Genomic DNA, 18,990 nt, shown 5'->3' on the forward strand with positions numbered 1-18,990 from the left:
TTGCTTAAATAAAATCATCTGCAAAATTCAGACCCTGAGAGATCTTTATTTTCAGTAAAATAGCTGGAGTTTACACTGACTGGCACTTCAGGAAACAGGGGAGCACATGACAAATGTTATGCACTCAGCTTTTATTTTAAGTGATGGTAAAGGCAGCAGACCCAGAAAGTGTGATCCAGTTCCCCGAATAGGAGATGTACCAATTTGTGATGGGCGAGATGTACCAATCTGTACTTGAGATGTACCAATTTGTACTTGGCACTTTGAGGCCCCCTGCTGGAGGTCCCAGCACACCACACCCCAGGAAAGGAACAGTGAAGGTGGGCCCTCCAAGCCTGCCTAGACAGGTTGCCCAGAAGTAGTCAATTAGAGGCCAGCAGGCTCAGATAAAAGGAGCTGCAGGGCCTGAGTGGGGCCAGAGGGGTTAGGAAGGGTGCTCTACTCTGGCCAAAGGGTGCTCGATGGGCTGCATTAGCTAAGCCTGGGAGGGAGAAGACCTCTGGGCTCTAGCCTTAAGGTAACGGACAGAGGTCAAGAGGCCAGGTGGGAAGAGGCCCACCCAGAAGTGGGCAAGCCCAGGTTCCCCCCACCAGCCAGTGCTGGAGTGGCCTAAGCCCCAGCAAGGGGACACATCTAGTTTAAAAGACCAAGAAAAGGGGCTAAATTTAAAGGGCCTAAAGACAAGCCTGAAGGCAGACCAACAGTTCCAGTTGGACTTTTTACAAAAAACAAAGAAAACCCAAACAAGCAAGAAAGGGGTTAGATGCAAAGGGCCCAAAGAGAGGGCTGAAAACACTGATAAGGACAGACAGCCCTTGCTGGACCTTTGATACCCCCAGAAGGGATTAATTAAATTTTGATTGTGTGACTTGGACAGAGGGCTGAGCCACTGAACACATACCAGTTAGGTCGACAATCTACAGGCAGTGCCAGGAGCAGGAAAAAAGATTTCAGCTCCACACTCAGCTGACAGGAGGCACACATGGGAGCTGAGTGTCCCCCATCGCACAACTGATTCTGAAAAACGTCAAGCTTTCACACCTGATGGTGCCTACTGACCTAAGGGAGTTTTTAATAATACTAACTGCTCATAACAAAAACCTTTTTGTTAGTGTGGAAAAAACTCAGACTGAAAAGCTAGCTACCAAGTAATAAATAAAGGGGCAACCATCCATGTTTGGAGCCATCTTTTGTAGAACAGAGGAGGAAAGCACAGGTCTTTTTTTTTAAAAAAAGTTTGTGAATTCAGGGCTCATGAAAGGTTAACAAATGTGGAGGTTGAAGTCCACAATCCACAGAACACAGAATACAATCCACAAGCCTCCAGGTTCATTTTGTCCTCAGGCTTTCTGCTGAGTTACCCAAAAGTGGTGAGTAGCACCAGCTGTAGCATAGTTGGGGTAAGAGGGACAGTTGTCCATGCAAAATTTGAGAGAGATCAAGCTCATTTCATATAGCCATAGGCCAACAAACAGTCAGGGGATGGTAACAACAATGGGGCACTGCAAGAAAGGGCTGGGATTATTGAGCTGGTTCCCTAGAGCTATGTCCTATTGCCAAGTTCTTTGAGGAAAGCCTGACATCGAAAACACAAGCCTTTTCTAAACCAGAAAGAAGGAGAAATCTACCTACATCAAAAGAAGTGACCCTAATGGGAGTCTCCTCTCCTAGAAACCCTTCACCAGAGATAAGGAAAGTCAAAAGGAGCCAGAAGTCTGTTTGCAAAATAGAAGGGGACTGCAGACTAGGAAGAAAGCAAGGTAACTTTCATAACATTTCTCTCCATACATAGAAACATAACTTACCAATATCTGGGCTTAGCCCCATATCAATACATAGCTCCCATAGGAGTTACATGAGATGCATCACCCTAACATCTGAATTGAACTCTATAGGTTTGCTTCATTGCTTGTACAATGTCTGTTCCTAGCAAATTATTTGAATACTTGTGGCCAGATTCCAATCTCATACCAGTTTTGCACTGATGTAATTCCATTGACTTCACCGGAACCCCTCCTGATTTACACTGGCGTAAATAAGAGCATAGTTTTAATTTAGTTTGGCTTTTATAGCATTCCACCCATCTAACGGCTAGTTTCTGACAAATTCATTTAGTGAATAACAGTCTCAAAAACTATACTTTGTATTTCTCAAGGATTTAGACATTAGCAAACAGAAGTTATCGAGCTGGAAATTATCCGTCTGTATATGTGAAGATACAAAATGTACCAGTCTAAAAATTATTTTCTTCCAAGTGCTGAATAAAAGTAACAGAAAATGTTACTGCAAACACAGAGGTGTCAAGAAGATGGAATAGGATCCACTATAATACGGGAAAATGTCTGCTTGTGTATTTTGTCATCAAATTGGAACATTTTCTACACAGGTGATATGGCAATATGATTTGAAAATGTTATAGCTACAGTAATTTTCATAGTATTACAAAGGTGTTTTGCTGATGTATTTAGCCTTTCATATATGGATTTGTTTATAGTTATGATTATTCAAAACCAGTTAAATAGACATTTCCTGCTTGATCACTACCATATATTCCAGCAAATTCACCCAGGTAGGTGTGGGGATGTGACAGTCCCAACAGCTGGGAGTAGAACAGGATGGGAGTCAGAAAGTTCATTTGCAGGAATTTTCCCGCCACAGCTTTCTGTTGAACTCTAATGATCAGAAAAGCGAGGGCAATCAGGGTATGTCCACACAGCAAAGAAAAGCCTGTGGCTGGCCTGTGCCAGCCAACTCAGGTTTGCGGGGCTCAGGCTATGGGGCTGTTTCATTGCTGCGTAGACTTCCAGGCTTGGAATGGAGCCTGGGACCCTGCAAGGTGGGAGGGCCCCAGAGCCTGAGTTCCTTCCAGAGCCCGGAAGTCTATACAGCAATGAAACAGCCCAGCAGTCAAAACCTTGCAAGCCCAAGTCGGCTGGCATGGGCCAGCCATGGGTTTTTCTTTGCTTTGTAGACATACCCTCAGACTCAGAGCTTATACATGTGTTCTAAATTTTTTCAGAAGCTCCTAGGTGGCCAGGTAAAAGCAGTAGCTTATCTGTACCTGGCAAAAAATGAGTTCTCTTTGGGACATGAGTGCACCACCTCAAACCCGTTCATTTTGCTTCAGTGCACTAGCACGTCGACTACATGATATGGAGGATAAACTAAAATGGCAAGAGGCTCCCTACAACATCAATCCGCAGACAGAAGATCATTCCAGCCACCTTTGCGCTGCAGCACAAGGGATGATCCCAAGTCCTACAAAACAATGTGACACAAGTTTAGAACAGGAAACAAAGAATAATACTATATTCATTTGTTAAAACAGGAGAAATTTGGAGTGAGTTGGGATTTGGCCAGGAACACTCAAAGGCCTCGAGTCCACATAGTTGGCAAGACATCAATTTAAAAAGATGGGATGGCTTTCTTTTTTCCTTTCCTTTACTCATGTTAATCCCATACTAAGGGAAGCTCAAAAGCAGCTAACGATGACTCTTAATAAATCAGTTGGACTTCAAAGAACATTTCTTCTTTGGGTGCAGTATGGTTTGCCACAAAGGAAAAGGATATCTCGTTTCCTTTAAAATAAATGGAAGGATAATATAGCCACACTATAAATAAGTGTAAATAGTCATTTCTTAGTGCCAGATTAGCTTGGAACAAAAAGTGTCTGCCTCTTCTGATCCTCCTCCTTCACTTGGACATTTTTGTTAAAGAAGTTGTTTTTAAGGTCAGGCTTGACAAAGCCCTGGCTGGGATGATTTTGTGGGGGATTGGTCCTGCTTTGAGCAGGGGGTTGGACTAGATGACCTCTTGAGGTCCCTTTCAATCTTGATATTCTAGGATTCTATGAAGTTTGCCACCAAATTTTTTTTGATGTTCTTTTGTTTGATGTAGATGACTTGCAACAGTCGGACTAGTTTGAGAGACAGACACTTATGCCAGACTTTTCCTAAACTGATTATGCCCAGAAGGGAGGAAATTAGATCAGGAGTGTTGGAGAAAGGGAAGGATATGAACAGAAGGAAAAGGAAGAAGACTTCTAGAGTTTTCGCTAAGCAACCATAATGGGAGAGGGGGGTATTGTCAAAAAGGGACTTCTCCATTTTGTGTTGCTCAATCTCAGAAGAAAGTCCTGATTTAGGGTACCCAATACTAATGGCCCAATCGTTGGGTCCTAGTGCCACACAGGAGTCCGGGGGGAGGGAGTGATACAAAGGTAGCCTTAAACCACTGTAAGGTCCACCTAATCCTGGCAGGGGACCTGTTCAGAAATACAACTTGGGGAAGCCTGGAAGAGGGGTACTTTGAGCATGCTTCCTTTTCCCTGAGCCTGCCCAGTACACCAGGAGCCAATACACTTGCTGTATACCAGAAAGGGATTCCCCATCGCTGGGGAATCCTCAGGCAGCTAGACATTCTGCTTTTAGTGTCACTTTGCACAAGTGGAACAGTTCAAAGCATAGATTCAGAAATTTTAAGGCCAGAGGGAATGTTAGCTCATCTAGTCTGACCTCCTATATAAAACACAGGCCATTGAATTTCACCCAGTTACCCTGTATTAAGCCCAGTAACTTGTGTTTGACTAACAAAATATCTTCCAGTCTTGATTTGGAGATCAAGAGATGGAGAATCCACCGCTTCCCTAGGCAGTTTCAATTATTAATCACCCTCACCATTAAAAAAAATGTGCATTATTTCTAATTTAAAATTTGTCTGGCTTCAATTTCCAGACACTGCTGCTTTTTATGCCTTTGCAATTAGATTGAACAGCCCTTAAGTATCCAGTAATTTCTCCCCATTAAGGTACTTATACACTGTAAATCAAATTACCTCTCACTCTTTTTGATAAACTAAAGGGATGAAGCTCCTTCAGCCTCTCACTGTAGACATTTTCTTCAGCTCTCAAATCATTTTTCTGGATCTTTTCTGGACACTCTCCAATTGTTCAATATCTTTTTAAAATAGGGACATCAGAACTGGACATTTTATTCCGGTATTGATTTCACAAATGCCACAATGGGAGGAGGTATTTTTTCATATTCTCTGTGTATATATAAAGTCTGCTACAGTTTCCACGGCATGCATCCGATGAAGTGAGCTGTAGCTCACGAAAGCTCATGCTCAAATAAATTGGTTAGTCTCTAAGGTGCCACAAGTACTCCTTTTCTTTTTGCGAATACAGACTAACACGGCTGTTACTCTGAAACATACAAAGAAATAAACCCATCTCATTATTCCCTTGTTTCTACATCCCAGAGTCAAGTTAGCCCTTTTTACCATGGCATTGCACTGGAAGCTCATTTTGTCCAACATGACCCCTAAATCCTTTTCAGAGTCACCGCTTTCTGGGATACAGTTCCCTATTTTGTAAGTAAGGCCTATGTTCTTTTTCCTAGAAGTATGACTCTGCATTTGGCTGTATTAAAATACATTTTGTCTGAATGGGCCCAGTTTACCAAGAGATCCACCTCACTCTACATGACTGCCCTGTCCTCATCATTTACCACTCTGCCAAACTTTGCGTCATCCACACATTTTTATATTTACTTCCAGATCACTGATAAAAATATTGAATAGCACTGAGCCTAGACGTGATCCCTGTACAACCCCGTGATGTTGCACTCCATATGCTTTAAAAAAATATGTTTATAAGTGTGAATACGATGTAACTGGAATATGCTTTATGCAAAAGGTCTCTTGTAAGGTATCATTGCAAAGCTTATGTTCTACTGAGTGTGTTCATCCTATTTGTTGTATGTATCATTCTGGTATCTAAAACAAGAAATATGAAGTATAACGCTGAAGTCCTATTGTAATTATGCAAAGTGTGGGCCATTAATGGTGGCTTGGACTCTTGATGGCTCCCATTAACTGGGACAATTGGTTGTGAATAGCTCTGTTTACTTGCAAAACTTCCTGTGTACCTGCCGAGCCTTGGAAGAATGGAGACTCGGGGTCTCAAAGGACATGTAACCATGTCACATGATACTGGAATCCATTTTAAACCTGGTGCTTTTCCATTTAGAAGGAGGGGTTGGAACCCACAGAGAGAGACAAAGGATTCCCGCCTTGCGCCAAAGCTATAAAAAAGGGGGGGGACAGAACAAAGGGGTCCCAGTCATGTGGAATCCCCTGCTTTTCACCTAAGATGTCTGCTGGAACTAACAAGGACTGTACCAGGGGAAAAGGTTGGGCCCAGACTAGGAAGGAGTCTAGTCTGTGAAAGGTTTCAGAGTAGCAGCCGTGTTAGTCTGTATCCGCAAAAAGAACAGGAGTACTTGCGGCACCGTAGAGACCAACAAATTTATTAGAGAGTAAGCTTTCATGGGCTACAGCCCACTTCATTGGATGGAGAGAGAGAGAGAGAGAGAGAGCGCGAGCGCGCTATTATCAGCAGAAGAAAAAATGTTTGTAGTGATAATCAAGATGGCTCATTTAGGCAGTTGACAAGGTGGTGTGAGGATACTTAACATGGGGAAATAGATTCAATATGTGTAATGACCCAGCCATTCAAACCCAAGTTAATGGTATCTAGTTTGCATATTAATTCAAGCTCAGCAGTTTCTCGTTGGAGTCTGTTTTTGAAGTTTTTCTGTTGCAAAATTGCCACCCTTAAGTCTTTTACTGAGTGGCCAGGGAGGTTGAAGTGTTCTCCTACCGGTTTTTGAATGTTATGATTCTTGATGTCAGATTTGTGTCCATTTATTCTTTTGCATAGAGACTGTCCGGTTTGGCCAATGTACATGGCAGAGGGGCATTGCTGGCACGTAATGGCATATATCACATTGGTAGATGTGCAGGTGAACGAGCCCCTGATGGCTAATGTGATTTAGGTCCTATGATGGCGTCACTTGAATAAATATGTGGACAAAGTTGGCATCAGGTTTTGTTGCAAAGCTGTGAAAGAAGCTTACTGGAACATCTCTGAGGGTGAGATATACTTGTACTCCGTTTCTTAATATATTAGGCTTAGACTTATGTGTTTTGTTTTATTTTGCTTGGTAAAATAAAACCAAATGATTTTATTTTGCTTTGTTCTGTCTATTATTACTTGAAACCACTTAAATCCTACTTTTTATACTTAATAAAATCACTTTTGTTTATTAATAAACCCAGAGTAAGTGCTTAATACCTGGGGGAGCAAACAGCTGTGCATATCTCTCTATCAGTGTTATAGAGGGTGGACAATTTATACAGACTAAACTCATAAGTTTTATACAGAGTAAAACAGATTTATTCGGGGTTTGGATCCCATTGAGAGCTGGGTGTCTGGGTGGTGGAAACAGGGGCACTTGCTAAGCTGTTTTCAGATAAGTCTGCAGCTTTGGGGGGCATGGTTCAGACCCTGGGTCTGTGTTGCATCAGGCTTCCGTGTCTGGCTCAACAAGACAGGGTTCTGGAAGTCCCAAGCTGGCAAAGAAAGCAGGCTCAGAGGTAGTCTCAGCACATCAGGTGACAGTCCAAAGGGGGTCTCTGACCAAATCCATCACACACACACCCAAAAAAACAGCCTTATTTGATGATGATTCCTCACTGACAATTACTTTTTGAGATCTGCAGTACAGGCCATTTGCTGACCTTAAATTTGTGTGACATTTAGTTAGCTTCAATTTATTAAAGTGGATCGATGATTTGAAAGTTCTCTTCACAAAACAACAGACAGCCTCTCTCATTGATAGAGCCCTGTGATGATACACATTTATATCCACGGATGTGGATATCCGCGGATATAAATCAGTATCTGCAGAACCGCAGGGCTCTCCTGGGAACTGCAGCAGCGAAAAGAGCAGAACGTGGGGCTGCCGCTCCCAGGAGCCAGCACCCCGTGCCAGCAGTTCCTCTGGTGCAGCTGTACTGCCCGCAGCCTCGCCCCCAGCCCTGTCCCAGACTCTTCCACAGAGCTGTCTGTGCCTCTTGTGTGGGGGCGTGCGCATCACTTGAACACAAGAGAGTGACCAGGGACAGCTGCCAGTGAGCCTGGTGCCCGCCTCAGTGAGTGGGGCTGGGGGTGGTACAGCCACGCAGGAGGAACTGCCAGCGTGGAGCACTGGCTCCTCAGAGCGACAGCCAACAGTCTGTTTCTTTCACGGCTGCAGTTCCTGGGAGAGCCTTGTGGTTCCGCGGATACTGCTTTACATCCACACAGATATCCGCATCTGCGGATCCAGATTTGTATCTGCTCAAGGCTCAACTCGTTGATTTTTCTGGGTGATGTTCAGATCCTATGATCCACCGTATAATTCATAACAATGTGGTGTAGTAGGTAGAAGCCAGGATCATCCCATAACTGGCCATAAAATGCATGCCAGCAATTTCATCTCCCACAAACAAGCGATTAAGCCAAAACTGACTTGTGGCAATGTATGAACCAGGCAGTTTTCACAACTAATTTGGGCAATTAGTTAAGAAAGTAAACCATCACAATAGACTCCAACTTCACTTCTAGCCTGAATGCCCTAGATAGAAATGAGTAAGGTATCTGCTCCAGAATATTTGTTTTTTTAACACAATATGGCTGTTAAAATTCAAAAGTTAATTTGGTGGGTGGGTTGGTAATTAAATTATTGTGGGTCATATCTAATTAAAAACAGATTTCAAAGCACATTTCAAGCTGTGGGGCTGGATGCCAGCTTTAGGGATAGCAGAGCTTTGCATACAATCAAATTGAGGGGGTAGGAAATAAAAGCAGCCAACAGTAAGAAAAAAAGTCAAAAGATAAAAAGTATTTTTAAAATTGGGAGGAATTTATCTTACAGTTTGATCCCTACATTTTATTATTGGCCATTCCACGTCACACATTTCTGAAAAATAGCCCAGAGACTAAAAGAAGAAATCTGAAATTGGAAACAATTAACCTCTATGATTTTAAAGATCATAGTTGCATCTAGGTTCTGTATACATTTTTATTCCAATGTATTTGAACAAAACAAACAGACTATCTACAGATGTAGGACTGACAGGCATTGGAAAAATGTCTTGTTAGCATAGGGTACACAGACCATTAACTTGCAATAATAAAAAGTATCAGAATTTAATTTAGCATTTAGCCTTGTTTTGCTGGGGTATAGTGTAGACACATAAGCATATCACAAACTCCACTTCTGCTGTCCTGACAGCTACCACCTCAACATCCTTTGCTGTCAATGCCACTGCTCACTCACAATAATAAACTAAGGGACACACACAGGGTCTTCATGCGTCAAGATGAGGTAAATCAATTTCAATTCTTACCATTGTGGAAGGTCACTGAACATCGCTAGTTGTTCTGTGGCACTGGTGTTTCGAAGTATAGTTCTAAAGGGAGGAGAAGAGAAACATGTTTGGGAAAAAGATACTGCACTCTGACAATATTTTATATTATCCCAAACAGAGATGCTCCTGTATAAATGGGGAGTAGTATGCTCCTTACCCAGCCACAAAAGATACACACAGCATATTCAACAAAATTCATCAGAAAAAAAGAATACATAAGCCCCATGCTGAAGGACATTCTGTTTCTGCTAAGTGCCTTGGAGAAATATTTAAGAATAGTTTGCCCTTATTAATGCCTTATTACAAATCTAGATCAGGCCCTGTGGAACCTAAGGTCATTGAAAGATCACCAAAACAAAGGAAGCTGAAACCGTTTAGACTCATCTCCGTTCTCTCCTTAAGTGTATTGCAGTGGTTCTCAAACTGTGAGTTGGGACTAAAATGGGGTCATGACCCACATTGGAATGGGCTGTTCAAGGCCAGCGTGAGACTTGCTGGGCCTAAGGTGAAGCCCAGGGCCCCTCCTGACTCTGCCTGGGCTCACATAGTACTTTTTTGTTGTCAGAAGGGTGCAATGAGGTTTGAGAACCGCTGGTGCATCCTGTTGATGAATTTTGATGTTACGTAGGTATTAGCCTCCAAACAACTTCAAAAAATGCAAGGGTAAATCATGTACAACCCCTTCATTAATACAGCCCCCCAATGAACATGTATGGCCAATAATATGGCACATTAACAGCAATTGTAAAATCAGTCATAGCGGTGAATATATTGCTATGCTATTATTCAGACTGCTGCATCCTCTCTCCTATGCAGTTCGTCACAGCATATTTTATCTAGAAGATCCAACAGCCATGCAGAATTCCTTTCTAAAACTGTTTATTATGAGTACATGGAAGGATAAAGACAATGCCATCGGCAGATGACAGGATTTTGGTCACTTGAGAGTTAATGTTTAATCCTGAGTTCTTTTACTGTCAATTTAAAAACAGCCATCCCACCAAAAAACAATCTTATATTCTAAACCTCATTCAGCAAGTTGCTTAAGCATGTGTTCTAAGCTTAAACTGGTGTCTAAGCATAAGCTTGCAATGATGAAGAGGACAATTTTCAAAGGGCAAGTAGCCTCCTAACTCCCATTGAGCACACATGTAACAAGTTGTGAAAAAAAAAAAAAGTGAAACTTCTCAAACAGAGACCAGCTCTCTTGCTTAAACATTTTATCATCTTTAACAGGCAATAGGATATTGTCAGTATAAAATATACTTTAACCTACTGTAGGCAAATAGATAAAAACACTAGTACAGAGTGCCATAACTCAACATTTGGGGTATCCCCCCCCCCCCACACACACACACCCACCACAAAAGTATCTATTTCCATTGCTGCTTTTGACATCAGTAAAAATGTTATACATTGCCTCTGGATATGACAGAACTTTCAGCTAGCCATACACAAGCTATTATTAGAAAGTATAGATCTTTCCACTTGATGTTCTTCTCCCTGATTGCAGAAACAATGACACTATATAAATTAATTGAAGCAAAGAAAATATCTTCTGCCTTCTAAGGCTTTAAAGTATCCACTAATGAAAGTTCTCTTTTGGTTTTCCTGACATCCTAATTTCATTTTCTATGTGAAATTGTAAAACTGGCCAAGGCAACACTATAATCTTAAGTAGAACAGCTTCTCTTGTTTTGTAATATTGCACTTGGAGAGCTTGAAGAAAGCAGAGAAGGTTTGCAGCTCACACAGTGCATAAAGAGTTCTGCAATTATAGTAGGGGTGATGGTTCAAAAACGTTGCCATTTTTAATTCATATTGGTATAACCCAATGGTGAACGCATGTTTCACAGGCCCCTCTGCCATTCTTCAGAGGATATGTGGTGTTACAACCCAAAGCGTGGAAGCTTGCCTCTTTAGTTCAAACTGTAGCAGCTCATGCTTTCAAATGTGGAAGTCCTCAGTACAATCCTTAGGATGTTAGCCAAGATAGCAGCCGTCATACTGACACAATGTGTTTGCACAGATGAAAGTGGATATTACTGTTTTGCCTTTTTAGTGGTCCCTGCATGTTTATTTTATACTCAAAAATTTTAATGAAGTGTAACTGGGGGAAAAATAGCCCTGTTCATCCAGGAATTAGATAGCTGTATGCTAAGATTGTTTTAAAGTTTTATTAATATATAATGCCTTCACAAACTTAAGAGCACAGAGACACCTCATATTACCTTTTGCTCAGGGACCAAAATGAGAGTGACTAAAATCTTAAATGGGGAAAGGAGGTGGGTAGGCCTATATTATTGACAAACTGACTGTAAAACACGAAACAACTGAAGGGAGAAACTCCTCAAAAGGTTTTATTAGAATTTCCAATGAGAAAAAGTGCCTACATCATCCAAACTTTAAGAAGGATACAAGGTGGTGGTTAAAACTCACATTTGTTTTTACTCATGAAATGCACTGTGGTATCTTAAAAGATTCGTTTTGACAAATTTGTATTCTCATTGAAGTTAACAGCAACAGAATTTACCAATAAGCTCCTGAATGAAGGCAGTAAGATTTCAGCACAGTTAAAGAATTAAAGAGAAGTTGACTGTTGACATTTCTGCAAGTTCTTTCTAGCAGCTCAGAAACAAACTTGAATGGAGATGGGAGGTCAAGTTAACGTGCAGCAGGCACATCTTGGGCAGCCATCAGTGAAAGCTTCCCTGAACCTCCTTGACAATGTGTCACAGTGCTGTTCTGGCTGAACTCTGTCTAGTGGTAAGAGCATAGTTCTAGTTCCAAGATGATTCTGTAGCCTCTAAAGACTAGATAATCAGAGTGCCAATTCTGATTGTGGTATTGTGATACTACCTACATCTAAAAAGGAACCTGACCCCTGGAAAAGGACTAAGGCCTTTCTAACAGACCACTGAATGGCCATACTTCAGTAAACCTATAAGGCTCGGTTACCCAATCTGAGACATCTGATCCTCCTCCACAAGCTATTTCAAGTACTTACAGTGTGCATTAATGTACCCCAGCACACACAGTACCCTTTCCTTCAGCAGGGTGAATGAGAGCCTCCTATATAATTCTAAGGCACCATATTTTCTGTTTTGTGACTACTACACAAGATTAAATACGAACTTGCTTTTCCCCTAGGAAAATAAACTAAATTTTAATAGTGTGATATTAAACTGTTTATTGCATACAAGTCAATTAGTCACCATGCACAATACACTAAAAGACTGATTTTCATTTGGGCTTCAACGGGCCCTTTAATTTTGTACCTGCAAGTAATTACATATGCAATTGTGTGCCCAAAGAACTTTTATGGGTCCAAACTTAGCCATTTAACTGTCTGATCTTCAGGATCTAACATAAGCGGATATCTAAGTGATACCAGCTGAGTTCAAATATTTACAAGCATACAGATCTAGGCAAATTTATTAATGCAAAAACTGCATTAAAAATTTGAGAATATCACTTCAGGTCAGTGCCTTATAGGTACAATTGTTGCCATAAACCACTTTTAAGAGACTTTGACTAGAATTAATGAGACACTGTGGAAAGTAAATTATATTCTATATCAAAAAATAAAGTTTATAAAAGTAAATGGAAAAATTTAAAGAAATAACTGATAACATATGAAACAAATTTCCTTTCTAGATTGGCATTTAAAGACTTAAATGTTTATTTCAGATTCTACTGCCTTTACTCACATTGAGTACTACTTATATCCTCAGTAATCCCATTGATTATAAGAAATAAAGCACTATTCAAATTGAGTAATGGTGGTATGACAGGGTGGACTAGGCCCAGAGACCCCCTAGTGGAGCCTCAGGGTCCTCCCACCCCCATTCCAGGAGAAGAGCAGTGGAGTTAAGTCCTCCAAGCAGCCTACAGAGACTGCACAGGAAGCAGCCAATCAGAGGATTGCAGGCTAGTATAAAAGGAGCTGCAGTGCAGACCAGAGTCAATTCTTTGCTAGAGGCAAAGGATTACAGATAGTGCTCCTGGCTGCCTAAAGAGAACTGCAGCTCCATGAACAGCTCAGTGCTGGCAGGGACTGGGGGAGCAAGGAAATGCTCCTGAATGGCTGCTGGGCCTGAACACAAAAGAGCCCTGAGGTAAGGGTGAAGCTTTGGTGAAGGATGGAGCTTTGGAGAAGTGTCCCAGGAAACTGAAAGAAGCTTCACTGAAGGGTCACAGTGGGACCTGGCTGTTATTAGGGTCCCTGGGTTGCGACCTGGAGTAGTGGGTGTTCCTGGGTCCCCCCAATAGGTCACTGGGGAAGTGGCCTACAATTGGACAGCAAAAAACATCTTGAAGGAGATCTGAACTATTCAGTGGCCCAGCTGAAGAGCTAGGGTCAGAGGGGCCCAGGGAGGGTAAAACCATTGCCTCTAGAGAGAAAGCCCTGGGGGTAGGGCTGGACCTGTTTAAAGACTCCAGGCTCACCTGACCAGAAGGGGTGCTCATGAGAGGTGGGTGCCCTGCACTTACAGGTGGAAGAATCTGGACCTAAATAATTCAACAATGAATTACAATTTTTTTTATAGTCATCTCAAACCAACCTAGAGAATTCTCTTGTAATGAATTCTATTCAATAGGTTTTTAAAGTAATTTCCATAGAACCTTATTTGGTTTCATCTCATTAAGTTCTGTAAGCTGCTTCTATAGGAGAGGTCATTTAAAAACAGATCTCATCCAGGCTGATGTATGGTCACTGTGCCACCAGAGATCCACAATCAAAAAGTGGTTTTGCTGCCTTTTGTCCTTCATCCCTGTTGAACTTAAGCATGGCACAGGTACTTTGGGGGAGAAAAGTTGATGCAGCTTTATGCACCAGCATCTCCTTACACCCAACCAAATTAACACGACTGGCATCAAGCTCAAAAGGAGATTGCCCTGAACACTTGCATTCATGGCTTTAAAGAAGAGTATGGGGTTCAAAAAGAAAAGTGCTGGTGATCCAGAACAAAAACTTGGCCATTATTTAATACGCCATAGCCAGTGGCCTACAGACAGGTCCAGCCAGGGGAACTTGGACAATCCACATTGCATATCTACAAGGGAATTATCACATTGAAAGTGCCCTACTGTAATAGACTCTGGCAGTATTTAGCATAGAATAATCTTGCTCCATCACACTGCCACTATCTTACCCAGAGACTCCTTTAAGAACAGTGCAGAATAGAAAGATATATAAAAAGCTAGATTAGACACTGAAATCCATTTACAATTAATTAGTGAGTAATGAACTTGACAAAGTCTATGATCCTCATATGAATGGTAATACAAAAAGCACAAAGTCAACAATAAATATGCAATAAGGAGACTGTCCCTCTGAAGAAAAACTTTGTTTTCCCTTGGCCTGGAGACAAAGGCAGCATTAGACAATTTCAAAAGTGACAAGAGCACTTTCTCTTGAATGGTTCTAAAACATTAAATTAAGTAACAGCTTTGCTCTTCGAGTAACGTTTGGTTACTGGGTAACTGTTCTGAGAAGGAAATATTTGTGATGCTTTTCTGCTTGAGCGCCACACACATCATAATATGTATTGAAATGTCTGAGCAGTAATGGGAATATCTTTCAGAGGAAAGTGTGTTTGGTTATTTACAAACAAAGACTATATTTAAATTAACATTAGAGAAGCAGCACAAGCCATGGGAAAGCAAAGAAGTTCAATGGAAGTTTTCTGTGCTGTCCTTTATGCACCCTGATGTACCTACCTTATGGCCCTGACTGCAAAGTTCGGATCCAGAACTAGGGCTTTGATTCAGTATAGATGTCAGGGTCCAACTGTAAGTTCAGAGCCAGATATTTACAGTAAACTCCTGATTGTCCCAAAAGCATGAGGGACATGGATTTTATTCGGACAATCAAAAGAGCTGGAGTTGTTCAGTCACTCAGCAAGGGGGTGGCCTCCCCTGCAGCCAGGGGCTTGTCCTCCTCCTCCTCAGTTCTGTCTGGGGGTTTCTGCTCTGCCCTGCACACTCACTCCCATGACAGCAGGGCTGCAGAGGGCTCCCTGTGCTACCTCAGGCCAATCACACAATCCCTGCAGGCACAAGGAAAGCAGTGGTATCTGCAGAGCAGAGTTGTGGTGGGCAGGGAATGGAGTGTCACAGGCCCTGCGGCAGTGCAGGGAATTCCCCGCTGCCACCAAAGCGTTCAGCAGCCTGGTGGCCTCCCTCACGGCCAGGGCAGCTCCCAGACTAGTCCTCTGCTCTATTATCCAAATCGCTTCCATGTCCCCCAACATGAGATACATGCCATCTGCAGCATGTATCTCATGCTGGGGGACACTGAAGGGATTCAGATAACATGGAGGTTCAGCCAAACAGGAGTATATGATACTTCCCCCAAATGTTGTGAAATTCAGATGGGTGTGGGGGCATTCATTTAGACCACATGGAATGTAAAACATTCAACTTCCTGGATAAATCATTAACCAGTGGAATACTTAGGTATAATACGATGGTTTTAAAACACTGGCCTATATCCTAAGCTGACGTAAGTTGCTGTAGCTCTTGATTTCAATGGAGCAGTGCTGATTTACACCAGTTGGGATCTTCCCACTGTATCAGCCTTACCATCACATTTCTTTACTGTGTTAATTGGGGCAGGTGGGGCGGGGGGATTTTCCAAGGCAAACAGGTGTCCTCAATGGAAGTTTAGCACCAATCTTCTATGGATCTCTTAGAAATTCTTCCTCCATGTTTCATTCTCCAAACATTAAACAGAGGAGCTCAGATACTACAGTAATGGAGGCCATATAACACTTAAGGGCCAAATATGCTCCATTTAGTATTTCTTCTATTATGTTCTTTGAAAAAGTTAAACTTACCAGCTGGCAACTGCCAGTTTCCTTTCTTCCTTTTGCTTTTTCCTAATCTTCCAACATCCCCCTCCCACAATTTGTGACTTGTCTAAATAAGTAACTGTCAGTAGCTCAGCAAAGTCAGCCCCTTAAGATCATTTCTACAGCTGATTGGTAGGGGAATATCTTGACATACAGCACAACAATCTTCCAGTCTTAGCTTTGAACTGGCTGGGGGACAAATTCTTTTCTTTCGCACCCATTGGGGTTTTGCTCCTGTCTCCATGACAGCACAATACAGATGCTAGGAGGAATGGCCTGAACAGGAACAGAGAAATTCAGGGTGTTTAGTAGAGGGATGCATCAATGGCAGCAGAGGAGAATCAGAATCTGTTGGGGGGACAAGATGCCTCAGTGGGCATGGGAAGAATACGTTTTGGGATTTGCACGTCACCACTGCGAAGCAGCGTATCATACCAGAACAAATGTAGCTTGTTTGGGACGTGACAGCAGCACGTCACCATGAGGCCATACCCTGTTCCTCCATATTTTCCATCTTTTTAAAGGAATCCCAGGATGTCTTTTGTATGAGACTGACATTTTAACAGGCCTTTCCTTGGTGGTTTCATTTCAGACTATCCTTCATTGAATGCCTCTTCACATCACAGCCACCTTCCCAGCAACCTCCTTGCAGACAGGATACAAGCCTGCTGCTCAGTATTGTTTTTCACAAATATCATTTCTCAGCATAAACTCATCTTCAGTGCATAATATAGATCATCCTGTTTACTGGATAGCCTTTCTGCAGAACTAGAGCTTGCCAATAAGAGCTGATTGCTTTTGATCCATTTTATTAACTGGAACAGAGTTACATGTAAATATATCCCATCTGTAGCTCTCAGATGCATCCCTTGTTAGCAATCAAAGAGCATCATGAAAGATAAGTCAGGGTACAGAACACATACAAAAATATGACCTCACAAGAAGTGAGAATCTTACCAGGCTGCTGAGCTGTAGCAGAATATTTGCTGCAATTTTATTTACCTTCAAACTATCATCAACTTTTTGCCAACTTTTAAGGGCAAAAAGTACAGTAATTTCTAAAGGACAGTCACTGGATTTTCCCTCTAATAGGCCCCAGTTCTAACCCATTGTTATAACAGATGCCTTAGGCTATTCTGTTGGAACTCTTTGAAATCAAGTAAAACATCAAGAAGAACAGAGTCACATTTGAATCAGGGCAGCTTAGAGGAACAGAGAGGAAATATGCTAGACAAGTAATACAATTCTAGTAGTTGTGTATGCTGTGATTCTTCAGCATGCTTACTTATAATGAAGGGGGAGACTTAGTGGGGAACTGTCTGTGCATCTTTAATACAGAGGAAATATAAACTGAATATATAACAATAGGTAACAGTGTCCGTGGTACAATTTTACAACGGAAAATGACCATTTTTTTCTGGAAATGTGTGGCATCTTTGGAAAGTATTTTAATCATGTTTCTATCAGCAAAGTCACAACAACTTCTGATGCTCCAGTTGCAAGAATTCAAGACAGAAAATTCTTACCCTATTAGCCAGTTTTCAATAGCAGTTCCCCATGCTGTACAACTAGTAGAGTTGGCTGAAACATTTTCATAAAATTCAGAAAATTTCAGAAAATTTCAGTTGAAACTAAAATATTTTGCAGAAGTGTTCTGTTGAGACAGTATTTTCATCAAGCAAGTTTCTCGGGGGCAGGAGAGCATTTTAGCACTGTGGGATTTGCCTGATTCAGAGTAATCTAGGATGAAAATCTGTGCTCTGAATCAGGCAGAACATGGATTTGAACCTATGGGTCCTACATCCCAAGCCACTAGCCAGACTAAACTACAGAGTTACTGCCTCACTACTTATGGGTACACCTACATTGCAGAATAGCACCGTGTCTCAGCTCAGGTCAGCTGACTCAGGCTAAGGGTCTAAAAATAGCCCTGTAGACTTTCCCACAAGGGTGGGAGCCAAGGCTCTAAGACTCATCCTCCCCGGCCAGGTTTCAGAGCCCTGGCTCCAGCCCAACTGGGAATGTCACCACTACTATTTTTGGCCTTGTAGCCCAAATCCAAGTCAGTTGACCTGGGTTTTGAGACTCACTGCTGCAGGGTTATTTTTCTATTGTTTGTGAACAGGGTGGACATACATTCTCTCTCTTCTGCACCTCTTTCCACCTCCCTCTGCTGCTTTAAAATTTTCAAAAGATTTCGTTTTTGTTCCATATTGGAATGAAACGACGTTGAAACCTCAAAGCATTTAATGAAATGGAATTGTTGTTTCCTGGCCATCCCTAACCACTAGCTCTATTCTCATTAGCTAACTTCCCAGCTTTACAATGCTATTACTCTATTTTTCATCATGTAGAGATGCAACTTTTGAACACAGTGCCAGGTCATCAGCACAGCTGCTGTTAGCTTCCTAAAACCCCTAAAAAATACTGAACACGAGAGATAAAAGCATAATAGAGTCCTTGGAAGGCTGAATTTTACTGTAGTTATGTTGGCTCATGACATAGTGACTGTAACCATATCATCCTTATTACCATCTTGCTTTTCCCTTCCCCTTCTCCCCCCATTCACACAGACTTCATTTTTGATCTGGTTTTAGTAATTGTCATTTCCAAAACTCTTTCTACATCAGGACTTGGAATACATTCCAATGGTCCAGGAGCGACAAAGTTTCTTCTTCTTTGGAAGAGTCTACTGCTTCGAGATAGGCCCTATATTTAAAATGGGGAATGCTGCCAGAATTGCAAAATAAAAGGGAGTTTTTAAAAGTATGATCCATTTATACAACAATTATCTCTAACTCTAGCAACCTGTGCAGATATTGGCTGCTAAAGCCATGCTGAAATTTATGACAGGTTTCAGAGTAACAGCCGTGTTAGT

At 41.8% G+C, this 18,990-nt stretch overlaps 1 protein-coding gene across 1 annotated transcript in view; it reads right to left on the reverse strand.

Moving 5' to 3' along the window:
• Positions 1-18,990, reverse strand: part of SUMF1 (sulfatase modifying factor 1) — a 328,295-nt gene that overhangs the window by 66,161 nt on the left and 243,144 nt on the right. Inside the window, exon 8 of the mRNA XM_073351175.2 lies at positions 9,235-9,297. Coding sequence (XP_073207276.1) covers positions 9,247-9,297 — 51 coding nt within the window. The 3' untranslated portion in view covers positions 9,235-9,246. The remainder of the gene's footprint in view (positions 1-9,234; positions 9,298-18,990) is intronic.

Source organism: Lepidochelys kempii, chromosome 7 (assembly GCF_965140285.1).
Source record: "Lepidochelys kempii isolate rLepKem1 chromosome 7, rLepKem1.hap1, whole genome shotgun sequence".
NCBI lineage: Eukaryota > Metazoa > Chordata > Testudines > Cheloniidae > Lepidochelys > Lepidochelys kempii.